Source organism: Notolepis coatsorum (assembly GCF_963971535.1).
Source record: "Notolepis coatsorum genome assembly, chromosome: 12".
Lineage (NCBI taxonomy): Eukaryota > Metazoa > Chordata > Actinopteri > Aulopiformes > Paralepididae > Notolepis > Notolepis coatsorum.
The window spans coordinates 80920541-80933979 of NC_140176.1; the positions used below are offsets into that span (position 1 = coordinate 80920541).

Here is a 13439-nt window from a genome sequence, read left to right on the forward strand (position 1 = left end):
AATTAATCTAATTAATTACAGGATTTGTAATTAATTAATCTAATTAATCGCATTTTAATCGCATAACCATTTTATGCCTGATATTCTATATTCTATAATCATATTTCAAATTGCATGTGTCCAGATGGCAGAATTCAGTACTGTATCTACAAAACCTTCTGTTTAATCATCTTTCATCTATTAATTTGCTTAGATTTTTCAGGTCTGGTCAATTTGAGCATAGTGTTATTCACAGTCAAAGATACATTTTTTTTTAAATTTATATTCTCATTTGGTTCATTACAATTTACTCAAGCCTAGTAACAGACACAGTATTTCTGACACTGGGAATACATTCCCTGAGATCCATAGATGTCCCTAGAATCAGATACCAAGAACATGCAAATGGACCATATAAAAAAAAGTCTGTAATGTGTATTCTACGTTCTTATGGAATGAATGAGATAAAAAAAAAATGTTATTTAAAAAAAAATAAAAAAATAAACTTTTTTTTTGTAATTAATTTTGAGTTAATTTTCATAACGCGATAATTTGCTGTGTAATTAATTAATCTAATTAACGCGATAAACTGACAGCCCTAGTTTTAACACACAACTGTCATGCGAGGATGGATAAAGAACTCACCGTTCTCTTTGATCCTATTCAAATGGACATTGAGCTTCTTGCCAGAGTCAGGTTTCCACAGCTCTGTGTTCCTCATGGCCAGGAGGTTCCTTCTGGTCCTGATGGGAAGGCATTACAATTATGACTAATGTTGTCTCTGTCCCCCTGTGTACGCTCACTGTTTCGTGTGCTCTTGTTCCGTCCACATTTTGTAACCGCTCTTAACAACCATTTGTACAACCGTAGCAAGCAACATTTGACTGGGTTAGCATGAGAAGCATGGAAACTTTATTGTCTTCCACTCAAATCGGATGCACACACATCACATGTGCATAAAAATAAATGGAAAGGAGCCGTCAAGAGTGGCGTCCACAAAATTCCTGAGGGTCATCATCGATGAGTCACTCAACTTCAAATGCCACATAAAATACCTACAAACAAAACTGTCCAAATATGTTGGCTTATTCTGCAAAATACGTAATTTTCTTCCCTTGCCTGCCCTTCTCACTTTATACAAAACCCTGTTTGAACCCCTCATTAATTACTGTAATGTCATATGGTGCAACACATACCCCAGCCATCTCAAAAAACTAGAAAGCCTACAAAAGAGGGTACTACGAGTGCTGTCATGGTCCGAGTATCGAGCGCCCTCAAAGCCTCTTTTCCATCGCTTTGGTCTCCTGAGGCTCGCTGAATTTAACATTCATCAAAACGCATCAATTATGTATCAAGTTGTCAACAACATGAATCACAGACTGTCTGAGCTTGTCCCAGTCTGCCAACCACTGCACATCCACAACACAAGAAACAAGCATCTTATATCTGGCAAGAGGAGAAGGCTAAATTGTGCTAGCCTAAGCATAGCATGCAGGGGTCCACAGATCTGGAACAAGCTTGATGAAAATCTAAAAATGACTAATACCTTTAAAAAATCACTGAAAGAGGAACTGCTAAAATCATATCTCTAATTAAAATTATAAATTGGAATAAAATTGTCTGTATTATGTATCTCTGTTATATGTCAGTTAGTAGGTAGGTGTGTAAACCTACCCACGTTGTATTGTTTTGTTTTGTTTTTGTTTTTTTGTTATTGTTTTGTTGTTCATATTCTGTTTGTATCTGTGTTCAGGCTCCCTCCAAAAGCTTTAAATAGCTTCTTGGGAGACGTGGCACATGCACACAATTTGCGACATGTTATCACATGAGGATACTCGCATGTAAAATGTATCGTGTGTGTGAATAAAAAATTCATTCATTCATTCAATTCATTCAAGAGCAGGAAGCTTTAGGGAGGAGAAGAGAGCATGAAGCTTTAAGGATGTGAAGAGAGCATGGCGCTTTGGGGAGGTGAAGAGAGCATGAAGCTTTAGGGATGTGAAGAGAGCATGTAGCTTTAGGGATGTGAAGAGAGCATGGAGCTTTAGGGAGGTGAAGAGAGCATGGAGCTTTAGGGAGGTGAAGAGAGCATGAAGCTTTAGGGAGGTGAAGAGAGCATGGCGCTTTAGGGAGGTGAAGAGATCATGGAGCTTTAGAGAGGTGAAGAGAGCATGGAGCTTTAGGGAGGTGAAGAGATCATGTAGCTTTAGGGAGGTGAAGAGATCATGTAGCTTTAGGGAGGTGAAGAGAGCATGACGCTTTAGGGAGAAGAGAGCATGAAGCTTTAGGGAGGAGAAGAGCATGAAGCTTTAGGGAGGAGAAGAGAGCATGAAGCTTTAGGGAGGAGAAGAGCATGAAGCTTTAGGGAGGAGAAGAGAGCATGAAGCTTTAGGGAGAAGAGAGCATGAAGCTTTAGGGAGAAGAGAGCATGAAGCTTTAGGGAGGAGAAGAGCATGAAGCTTTAGGGAGGAGAAGAGAGCATGAAGCTTTAGGGAGAAGAGAGCATGAAGCTTTAGGGAGGAGAAGAGCATGAAGCTTTAGGGAGGAGAAGAGAGCATGAAGCTTTAGGGAGGAGAAGAGCATGAAGCTTTAGGGAGGAGAAGAGAGCATGAAGCTTTAGGGAGAAGAGAGCATGAAGCTTTAGGGAGGAGAAGAGAGCATGAAGCTTTAGGGAGAAGAGAGCATGAAGCTTTAGGGAGAAGAAGAGAGCATGAAGCTTTAGGGAGGTGAAGAGAGCATGCAGCTTTAGGGAGAAGAAGAGAGCATGAAACTTTAGGGAGGTGAAGAGAGCATGAAGCTTTAGGGAGGTGAAGAGAGCATGAAGCTTTAGGGAGGTGAAGAGAGCATGAAGCTTTAGGGAGGTGAAGAGAGCATGAAGCTTTAGGGAGAAGAAGAGAGCATGAAGGTTTAGGGAGAAGAAAAGAGCATGAAGCTTTAGTGAGGAGAAGAGAGCATGAAGCTTTAGGGAGAAGAGGAGAGCATGACGCTTTAGGGAGGAGAAGAGAGCATGAAGCTTTAGGGAGAAGAAGAGAGCATGAAGCTTTAGGGAGAAGAGAGCATGAAGCTTTAGGGAGGTGAAGAGAGCATGAAGCTTTAGGGAGGTGAAGAGAGCATGAAGCTTTAGGGAGGTGAAGAGAGCATGAAGCTTTAGGGAGAAGAGAGCATGATGCTTTAGGGAGGTGAAGAGAGCATGAAGCTTTAGGGAGAAGAGAGCATGAAGCTTTAGGGAGGAGAAGAGAGCATGCAGCTTTAGGCAGAAGAGAGCATGAAGCTTTAGGGAGGTGAAGAGAGCATGAAGCTTTAGGGAGAAGAAGAGCATGAAGCTTTAGGGAGAAGAAGAGAGCATGAAGCTTTAGGGAGAAGAGAGCATGAAGCTTTAGGGAGGTGAAGAGAGCATGAAGCTTTAGGGAGAAGAAGAGAGCATGAAGCTTTAGGGAGGTGAAGAGAGCATGACGCTTTAGGGAGAAGAAGATAGCATGAAGCTTTAGGGAGAAGAAGAGAGCATGAAGGTTTAGGGAGAAGAAGATAGCATGAAGCTTTAGGGAGAAGAGAGCATGAATCTTTAGGGAGGTGAAGAGAGCATTAAGCTTTAGGGAGGTGAAGAGAGCATGAAGCTTTAGGGAGGTGAAGAGAGCATGAAACTTTAGGGAGAAGAGAGCATGCAGCTTTATGGAGAAGAGAGCATGACACTTTAGGGAGGTGAAGAGAGCATGACGCTTTAGGGAGAAGAAGAGAGCATGAAGCTTTAGGGAGGTGAAGAGAGCATGAAGCTTTAGGGAGGAGAAGAGAGCATGAAGCTTTAGGGAGGAGAAGAGAGCATGCAGCTTTAGGGAGGAGAAGAGAGCATGAAGCTTTAGGGAGGAGAAGAGAGCATGCAGCTTTAGGGAGGAGAAGAGAGCATGAAGCTTTAGGGAGGTGAAGAGAGCATGACGCTTTAGGGAGGTGAAGAGAGCATGACGCTTTAGGGAGGTGAAGAGAGCATGAAGCTTTAGGGAGGAGAAGAGAGCATGAAGCTTTAGGGAGGTGAAGTGAGCATGAAGCTTTAGGGAGGTGAAGAGAGCATGCAGCTTTAGGGAGGTGAAGAGAGCATGAAGCTTTAGGGAGAAGAGAGCATGATGCTTTAGGGAGAAGAGAGCATGAAGCTTTAGGGAGAAGAGAGCATGACGCTTTAGGGAGAAGAGAGCATGAAGCTTTAGGGAGAAGAGATCATGAAGCTTTAGGGAGGTGAAGAGAGCATGAAGCTTTAGGGAGGTGAAGAGAGCATGAAGCTTTAGAGAGGTGAAGAGAGCATGAAGCTTTAGGGAGAAGAAGAGAGCATGAAGCTTTAGGGAGAAGAAGATAGCATTAAGCTTTAGGGAGAAGAGAGCATGAAGCTTTAGGGAGGTGAAGAGAGCATGAAACTTTAGGGAGAAGAGAGCATGAAGCTTTATGGAGGAGAAGAGAGCATGAAGCTTTAGGGAGGTGAAGATAGCATGGAGCTTTAGGGAGAAGAGAGCATGAAGCTTTAGGGAGAAGAGAGCATGAAGCTTTAGGGAGGAGAGATCATGAAGCTTTAGGGAGGAGAAGAGAGCATGAAGCTTTAGGGAGGAGAAGAGAGCATGAAGCTTTAGGGAGAAGAGAGCATGAATCTTTAGGGAGGAGAAGAGAGCATGAAGTTTTAGGGAGAAGAGAGCATGAAGCTTTAGGGAGAAGAGAGCATGAAGCTTTAGGGAGAAGAAAGCATGAAGCTTTAGGGAGGAGAAGAGAGCATGAAGCTTTAGGGAGAAGAGAGCATGAAGCTTTAGGGAGGAGAAGAGAGCATGAAGCTTTAGGGAGAAGAGAGCATGACGCTTTAGGGAGGAGAAGAGAGCATGAAGCTTTAGGTAGAAGAGAGCATGAAGCTTTAGGGAGGTGAAGAGAGCATGAAGCTTTAGGGAGAAGAGAGCATGAAGCTTTAGGCAGGTGAAGAGAGCATGAAGCTTTAGGGAGGTGAAGAGAGCATGAAGCTTTAGGGAGGTGAAGAGAGCATGCAGCTTTAGGGAGGAGAAGAGAGCATGAAGCTTTAGGGAGGAGAAGAGAGCATGAAGCTTTAGGGAGGTGAAGAGAGCATGAAGCTTTAGGGAGGTGAAAAGAGCATGAAGCTTTAGGGAGAGGAGAGCATGACGCTTTAGGGAGGTGAAGAGAGCATGAAGCTTTAGGGAGAAGAGAGCATGAAGCTTTAGGGAGGAGAAGAGAGCATGAAGCTTTAGGGAGAAGAGAGCATGACACTTTAGGGAGGAGAAGAGAGCATGAAGCTTTAGGGAGAAGAGAGCATGAAGCTTTAGGGAGGTGAAGAGAGCATGAAGCTTTAGGGAGAAGAGAGCATGAAGCTTTAGGCAGGTGAAGAGAGCATGAAGCTTTAGGGAGGTGAAGAGAGCATGCAGCTTTAGGGAGGTGAAGAGAGCATGAAGCTTTAGGGAGAAGAGAGCATGAAGCTTTAGGGAGGTGAAGAGAGCATGAAGCTTTAGGGAGGTGAAGAGAGCATGAAGCTTTAGGCAGGTGAAGAGAGCATGAAGCTTTAGGGAGGTGAAGAGAGCATGAAGGTTTAGGGAGAAGAGAGCATGAAGCTTTAGGAAGGTGAAGAGAGCATGCAGCTTTAGGGAGAAGAGAGCATGAAGCTTTAGGGAGAAGAGAGCATGAAGCTTTAGGGAGAAGAGAGCATGAAGCTTTAGGGAGGTGAAGAGAGCATGAAGCTTTAGGGAGAAGAGAGCATGGAGCTTTAGGGAGGTGAAGAGAGTATGAAGCTTTAGGGAGGTGAAGAGAGCATGAAGCTTTAGGGAGGTGAAGAGAGTATGAAGCTTTAGGGAGGTGAAGAGAGTATGAAGCTTTAGGGAGAAGAGAGCATGAAGCTTTAGGGAGGTGAAGAGAGCATGAAGCTTTAGGGAGGAGGAGAGAGCATGAAGATTTAGGGAGGAGAAGAGAGCATGCAGCTTTAGGGAGGAGAAGAGAGCATGCAGCTTTAGGGAGGTGAAGAGAGCATGCAGCTTTAGGGAGGTGAAGAGAGCATGAAGCTTTAGGGAGGTGAAGAGAGCATGAAGCTTTAGGGAGGTGAAGAGAGCATGAAGCTTTAGGAAGGTGAAGAGAGCATGAAGCTTTAGGGAGGTGAAGAGAGCATGAAGCTTTAGGGAGGTGAAGAGAGCATGCAGCTTTAGGGAGGTGAAGAGAGCATGAAGGTTTAGGGAGGTGAAGAGAGCATGAAGCTTTAGGGAGGTGAAGAGAGCATGAAGCTTTAGGGAGGTGAAGAGAGCATGAATCTTTAGGGAGGTGAAGAGAGCATGAAGCTTTAGGGAGGTGAAGAGAGCATGAAGCTTTAGGGAGGTGAAGAGAGCATGAAGGTTTAGGGAGGTGAAGAGAGCATGAAGCTTTAGGGAGGTGAAGAGAGCATGAAGCTTTAGGGAGGTGAAGAGAGCATGAAGCTTTAGGGAGGTGAAGAGAGCATGAAGCTTTAGGGAGGTGAAGAGAGCATGCAGCTTTAGGGAGGTGAAGAGAGCATGAAGGTTTAGGGAGGTGAAGAGAGCATGAAGCTTTAGGGAGGTGAAGAGAGCATGAAGCTTTAGGAAGGTGAAGAGAACATGAAGCTTTAGAGAGAAGAGAGCATGAAGCTTTAGGGAGGTGAAGAGAGCATGCAGCTTTAGGGAGGAGAAGAGAGCATGAAGCTTTAGGGAGAAGAGAGCATGACGCTTTAGGGAGAAAAAGAGAGCATGAAGCTTTAGGGAGGTGAAGAGAGCATGAAGCTTTAGGGAGGAGAAGAGAGCATGAAGCTTTAGGGAGGTGAAGAGAGCATGAAGCTTTAGGGAGGTGAAGAGAGCATGAAGCTTTAGTGAGGAGAAGAGAGCATGACGCTTTAGGGAGAAGAGGAGAGCATGAAGCTTTAGGGAGAAGAGAGCATGAAGCTTTAGGGAGGTGAAGAGAGCATGAAGCTTTAGGGAGGAGAAGAGAGCATGAAGCTTTAGGGAGAAGAAGAGAGCATGAAGCTTTAGGGAGAAGAGAGCATGAAGCTTTAGGGAGGTGAAGAGAGCATGAAGCTTTAGGGAGGTGAAGAGAGCATGAAGCTTTAGGGAGGTGAAGAGAGCATGAAGCTTTAGGGAGAAGAGAGCATGAAGGTTTAGGGAGGTGAAGAGAGCATGAAGCTTTAGGGAGAAGAGAGCATGAAGCTTTAGGGAGAAGAGAGCATGAAGCTTTAGGGAGGTGAAGAGAGCATGCAGCTTTAGGGAGGAGAAGAGAGCATGAAGCTTTAGGGAGAAGAGAGCATGAAGCTTTAGGGAGAAAAAGAGAGCATGAAGCTTTAGGGAGGTGAAGAGAGCATGACACTTTAGGGAGGAGAAGAGAGCATGAAGCTTTAGGGAAGTGAAGAGAGCATGAAGCTTTAGTGAGGAGAAGAGAGCATGACGCTTTAGGGAGAAGAGGAGAGCATGAAGCTTTAGGGAGGAGAAGAGAGCATGAAGCTTTAGGGAGAAGAAGAGAGCATGAAGCTTTAGGGAGAAGAGAGCATGAAGCTTTAGGGAGGTGAAGAGAGCATGACGCTTTAGGGAGAAGAGAGCATGAAGCTTTAGGGAGGTGAAGAGAGCATGAAGCTTTAGGGAGAAGAAGAGAGCATGAAGCTTTAGGGAGGTGAAGAGAGCATGACGCTTTAGGGAGAAGAAGATAGCATGAAGCTTTAGGGAGAATAAGAGAGCATGAAGGTTTAGGGAGAAGAAGAGAGCATGAAGCTTTAGGGAGAAGAAGAGAGCATGAAGCTTTAGGGAGAAGAAGATAGCATGAAGCTTTAGGGAGAAGAAGAGAGCATGAAGGTTTAGGGAGAAGAAGAGAGCATGAAGCTTTAGGGAGGAGAAGAGAGCATGACGCTTTAGGGAGAAGAAGATAGCATGAAGCTTTAGGGAGAAGAAGAAGAGCATGAAGCTTTAGGGAGAAGAAGAGAGCATGAAGCTTTAGGGAGAAGAGAGCATGAAGCTTTAGGGAGGTGAAGAGAGCATGAAGCTTTAGGGAGAAGAAGATAGCATGAAGCTTTAGGGAGAAGAAGAGAGCATGAAGGTTTAGGGAGAAGAAGAGAGCATGAAGCTTTAGTGAGGAGAAGAGAGCATGAAGCTTTAGGGAGAAGAGGAGAGCATGACGCTTTAGGGAGGAGAAGAGAGCATGAAGCTTTAGGGAGAAGAAGAGAGCATGAAGCTTTAGGGAGAAGAGAGCATGAAGCTTTAGGGAGGTGAAGAGAGCATGAAGCTTTAGGGAGGTGAAGAGAGCATGAAGCTTTAGGGAGGTGAAGAGAGCATGAAGCTTTAGGGAGAAGAGAGCATGAAGCTTTAGGGAGGTGAAGAGAGCATGAAGCTTTAGGGAGAAGAGAGCATGAAGCTTTAGGGAGGAGAAGAGAGCATGCAGCTTTAGGGAGGTGAAGAGAGCATGAAGCTTTAGGGAGAAGAAGAGCATGAAGCTTTAGGGAGAAGAAGAGAGCATGACGCTTTAGGGAGAAGAGAGCATGAAGCTTTAGGGAGGTGAATAGAGCATGAAGCTTTAGGGAGAAGAAGAGAGCATGAAGCTTTAGGGAGGTGAAGAGAGCATGACGCTTTAGGGAGAAGAAGATAGCATGAAGCTTTAGGGAGAAGAAGAGAGCATGAAGGTTTAGGGAGAAGAAGATAGCATGAAGCTTTAGGGAGAAGAGAGCATGAAGCTTTAGGGAGGTGAAGAGAGCATGAAGCTTTAGGGAGGAGAAGAGAGCATGAAGCTTTAGGGAGAAGAGAGCATGAAGCTTTAGGGAGAAGAAGAGAGCATGAAGCTTTAGGGAGAAGAAGAGAGCATGAAGCCTTAGGGAGAAGAGAGCATGAAGCTTTAGGGAGAAGAAGAGAGCATGAAGCTTTAGGGAGAAGAAGAGAGCATGAAGCTTTAGGGAGAAGAGAGCATGAAGCTTTAGGGAGAAGAAGAGAGCATGAAGCTTTAGGGAGAAGAAGAGAGCATGAAGCTTTAGGTAGAAGAGAGCATGAAGCTTTAGGGAGAAGAGAGCATGAAGCTTTAGGGAGAAGAGAGCATGAAGCTTTAGGGAGAAGAAAAGAGCATGAAGCTTTAGGGAGGTGAAGAGAGCATGCAGCTTTAGGGAGAAGAGAGCATGAAGCTTTAGGGAGAAGAGAGCATGAAGCTTTAGGGAGAAGAGAGCATGAAGCTTTAGGGAGAAGAGAGCATGAAGCTTTAGGGAGAAGAGATCATGAAGCTTTAGGGAGGTGAAGAGAGCATGAAGCTTTAGGGAGGTGAAGAGAGCATGAAGCTTTAGAGAGGTGAAGAGAGCATGAAGCTTTAGGGAGAAGAAGAGAGCATGAAGCTTTAGGGAGGAGAAGAGAGCATTAAGCTTTAGGGAGGAGAAGAGAGCATTAAGCTTTAGGGAGGTGAAGAGAGCATGAAGCTTTAGGGAGGTGAAGAGAGCATGAAACTTTAGGGAGAAGAGAGCATGCAGCTTTATGGAGAAGAGAGCATGACACTTTAGGGAGGTGAAGAGAGCATGACGCTTTAGGGAGAAGAAGAGAGCATGAAGCTTTAGGGAGGTGAAGAGAGCATGAAGCTTTAGGGAGGAGAAGAGAGCATGACGCTTTAGGGAGGAGAAGAGAGCATGCAGCTTTAGGGAGGAGAAGAGAGCATGAAGCTTTAGGGAGGAGAAGAGAGCATGCAGCTTTAGGGAGGAGAAGAGAGCATGAAGCTTTAGGGAGGTGAAGAGAGCATGACGCTTTAGGGAGGTGAAGAGAGCATGAAGCTTTAGGGAGGTGAAGAGAGCATGAAGCTTTAGGGAGGAGAAGAGAGCATGAAGCTTTGGGGAGGTGAAGTGAGCATGAAGCTTTAGGGAGGTGAAGAGAGCATGCAGCTTTAGGGAGGTGAAGAGAGCATGAAGCTTTAGGGAGAAGAGAGCATGACGCTTTAGGGAGAAGAGAGCATGAAGCTTTAGGGAGAAGAGAGCATGACGCTTTAGGGAGAAGAGAGCATGAAGCTTTAGGGAGAAGAGATCATGAAGCTTTAGGGAGGTGAAGAGAGCATGAAGCTTTAGGGAGGTGAAGAGAGCATGAAGCTTTAGAGAGGTGAAGAGAGCATGAAGCTTTAGGGAGAAGAAGAGAGCATGAAGCTTTAGGGAGGAGAAGAGAGCATTAAGCTTTAGGGAGAAGAGAGCATGAAGCTTTAGGGAGGTGAAGAGAGCATGAAACTTTAGGGAGAAGAGAGCATGAAGCTTTATGGAGGAGAAGAGAGCATGAAGCTTTACGGAGGTGAAGATAGCATGGAGCTTTAGGGAGAAGAGAGCATGAAGCTTTAGGGAGAAGAGAGCATGAAGCTTTAGGGAGAAGAGATCATGAAGCTTTAGGGAGGAGAAGAGAGCATGAAGCTTTAGGGAGGAGAAGAGAGCATGAAGCTTTAGGGAGAAGAGAGCATGAATCTTTAGGGAGGAGAAGAGAGCATGAAGTTTTAGGGAGAAGAGAGCATGAAGCTTTAGGGAGAAGAGAGCATGAAGCTTTAGGGAGAAGAAAGCATGAAGCTTTAGGGAGGAGAAGAGAGCATGAATCTTTAGGGAGAAGAGAGCATGAAGCTTTAGGGAGGAGAAGAGAGCATGAAGCTTTAGGGAGAAGAGAGCATGCATCTTTAGGGAGGAGAAGAGAGCATGAAGTTTTAGGGAGAAGAGAGAATGAAGCTTTAGGGAGAAGAGAGCATGAAGCTTTAGGGAGGAGAAGAGAGCATGAAGTTTTAGGGAGAAGAGAGCATGCAGCTTTAGGGAGGTGAAGAGAGCATGAAGCTTTAGGGAGGTGAAGAGAGCATGAAGCTTTAGGGAGGAGAAGAGAGCATGGAGCTTTAGGGAGAAGAGAGCATGAAGCTTTAGGGAGGTGAAGAGAGCATGACGTTTTAGGGAGAAGAGAGCATGCAGCTTTAGGGAGGTGAAGAGAGCATGAAGCTTTAGGGAGGTGAAGAGAGCATGAAGCTTTAGGGAGGTGAAGAGAGCATGAAGCTTTAGGGAGGTGAAGAGAGCATGACGCTTTAGGGAGGTGAAGAGAGCATGAAGCTTTAGGGAGGTGAAGAGAGCATGAAGCTTTAGGGAGGTGAAGAGAGCATGAAGCTTTAGGGAGGAGAAGAGCATGAAGCTTTAGGGAGGAGAAGAGAGCATGCCGCTTTAGGGAGAAGAGAGCATGAAGCTTTAGGGAGAAGAAGAGAGCATGAAGCTTTAGGGAGGTGAAGAGAGCATGAAGCTTTAGGGAGGAGAAGAGAGCATGAAGCTTTAGGGAGGAGAAGAGAGCATGAAGCTTTAGGGAGAAGAGAGCATGAAGCTTTAGGGAGGAGAAGAGAGCATGCAGCTTTAGGAAGGAGAAGAGAGCATGAAGCTTTAGGGAGGTGAAGAGAGCATGAAGCTTTAGGGAGGTGAAGAGAGCATGAAGCTTTAGGGAGGTGAAGAGAGCATGCAGCTTTAGGGGGGAGAAGAGAGCATGAAGCTTTAGGGAGGAGAAGAGAGCATGACGCTTTAGGGAGAAGAGAGCATGCAGCTTTAGGGAGGTGAAGAGAGCATGAAGCTTTAGGGAGGAGAAGAGAGCATGAAGCTTTAGGGAGAAGAGAGCATGCAGCTTTAGGGAGGAGAAGAGAGCATGCAGCTTTAGGGAGGTGAAGAGAGCATGAAGCTTTAGGGAGGTGAAGAGAGCATGAAGCTTTAGGGAGGTGAAGAGAGCATGAAGCTTTAGGGAGGTGAAGAGAGCATGAAGCTTTAGGGAGGTGAAGAGAGCATGAAGCTTTAGGGAGGTGAAGAGAGCATGAAGCTTTAGGGAGGAGAAGAGCATGAAGCTTTAGGGAGAAGAGAGCATGAAGCTTTAGGGAGAAGAGAGCATGAAGCTTTAGGGAGAAGAAGAGAGCATGAAGCTTTAGGGAGGAGAAGAGCATGAAGCTTTAGGGAGGAGAAGAGAGCATGAAGCTTTAGGGAGAAGAGAGCATGAAGCTTTAGGGAGGAGGAGAGCATGCAGCTTTAGGGAGAAGAGAGCATGACGCTTTAGGGAGGTGAAGAGAGCATGAAGCTTTAGGGAGGTGAAGAGAGCATGAAGCTTTAGGGAGGTGAAGAGAACATGACGCTTTAGGGAGGTGAAGAGAGCATGAAGCTTTAGGGAGGAGAAGAGAGCATGAAGCTTTAGGGAGGAGAAGAGAGCATGAAGCTTTAGGGAGGTGAAGAGAGCATGAAGCTTTAGGGAGGTGAAGAGAGCATGAAGCTTTAGGGAGGTGAAGAGAGCATGAAGCTTTAGGGAGGAGAAGAGAGCATGAAGCTTTAGGGAGGTGAAGAGAGCATGAAGCTTTAGGGAGGTGAAGAGAGCATGAAGCTTTAGGGAGAGGAGAGCATGAAGCTTTAGGGAGGTGAAGAGAGCATGAAGCTTTAGGGAGAAGAGAGCATGAAGCTTTAGGGAGGAGAAGAGAGCATGAAGCTTTAGGGAGAAGAGAGCATGACGCTTTAGGGAGGAGAAGAGAGCATGAAGCTTTAGGGAGAAGAGAGCATGAAGCTTTAGGGAGGTGAAGAGAGCATGAAGCTTTAGGGAGAAGAGAGCATGACGCTTTAGGCAGGTGAAGAGAGCATGAAGCTTTAGGGAGGTGAAGAGAGCATGCAGCTTTAGGGAGGAGAAGAGAGCATGACGCTTTAGGGAGGAGAAGAGAGCATGAAGCTTTAGGGAGGTGAAGAGAGCATGAAGCTTTAGGGAGGTGAAAAGAGCATGAAGCTTTAGGGAGAGGAGAGCATGACGCTTTAGGGAGGTGAAGAGAGCATGAAGCTTTAGGGAGAAGAGAGCATGAAGCTTTAGGGAGGAGAAGAGAGCATGAAGCTTTAGGGAGAAGAGAGCATGACACTTTAGGGAGGAGAAGAGAGCATGAAGCTTTAGGGAGAAGAGAGCATGAAGCTTTAGGGAGGTGAAGAGAGCATGAAGCTTTAGGGAGAAGAGAGCATGAAGCTTTAGGCAGGTGAAGAGAGCATGAAGCTTTAGGGAGGTGAAGAGAGCATGAAGCTTTAGGGAGGTGAAGAGAGCATGAAGCTTTAGGGAGAAGAGAGCATGAAGCTTTAGGGAGGTGAAGAGAGCATGAAGCTTTAGGGAGGTGAAGAGAGCATGAAGCTTTAGGCAGGTGAAGAGAGCATGGAGCTTTAGGGAGGTGAAGAGAGCATGAAGGTTTAGGGAGAAGAGAGCATGAAGCTTTAGGAAGGTGAAGAGAGCATGCAGCTTTAGGGAGAAGAGAGCATGAAGCTTTAGGGAGAAGAGAGCATGAAGCTTTAGGGAGGTGAAGAGAGCATGAAGCTTTAGGGAGGTGAAGAGAGCATGAAGCTTTAGGGAGAAGAGAGCATGGAGCTTTAGGGAGGTGAAGAGAGTATGAAGCTTTAGGGAGGTGAAGAGAGCATGAAGCTTTAGGGAGGTGAAGAGAGTATGAAGCTTTAGGGAGGTGAAGAGAGTATGAAGCTTTAGGGAGAAGAGAGC

The 13439-nt window shown here is 45.6% G+C and overlaps 1 protein-coding gene across 2 annotated transcripts in view; it reads right to left on the minus strand.

Annotated features, from left to right (window-relative positions):
- terf1 (telomeric repeat binding factor (NIMA-interacting) 1) overlaps positions 1 to 13439 on the minus strand; it is a 47923-nt gene that overhangs the window by 6906 nt on the left and 27578 nt on the right. For both annotated transcript variants that reach the window (XM_084325728.1, XM_084325727.1), the window contains exon 8: positions 625 to 722. In XM_084325728.1, coding sequence (XP_084181854.1) covers positions 625 to 722 — 98 coding nt within the window. The remainder of the gene's footprint in view (positions 1 to 624; positions 723 to 13439) is intronic.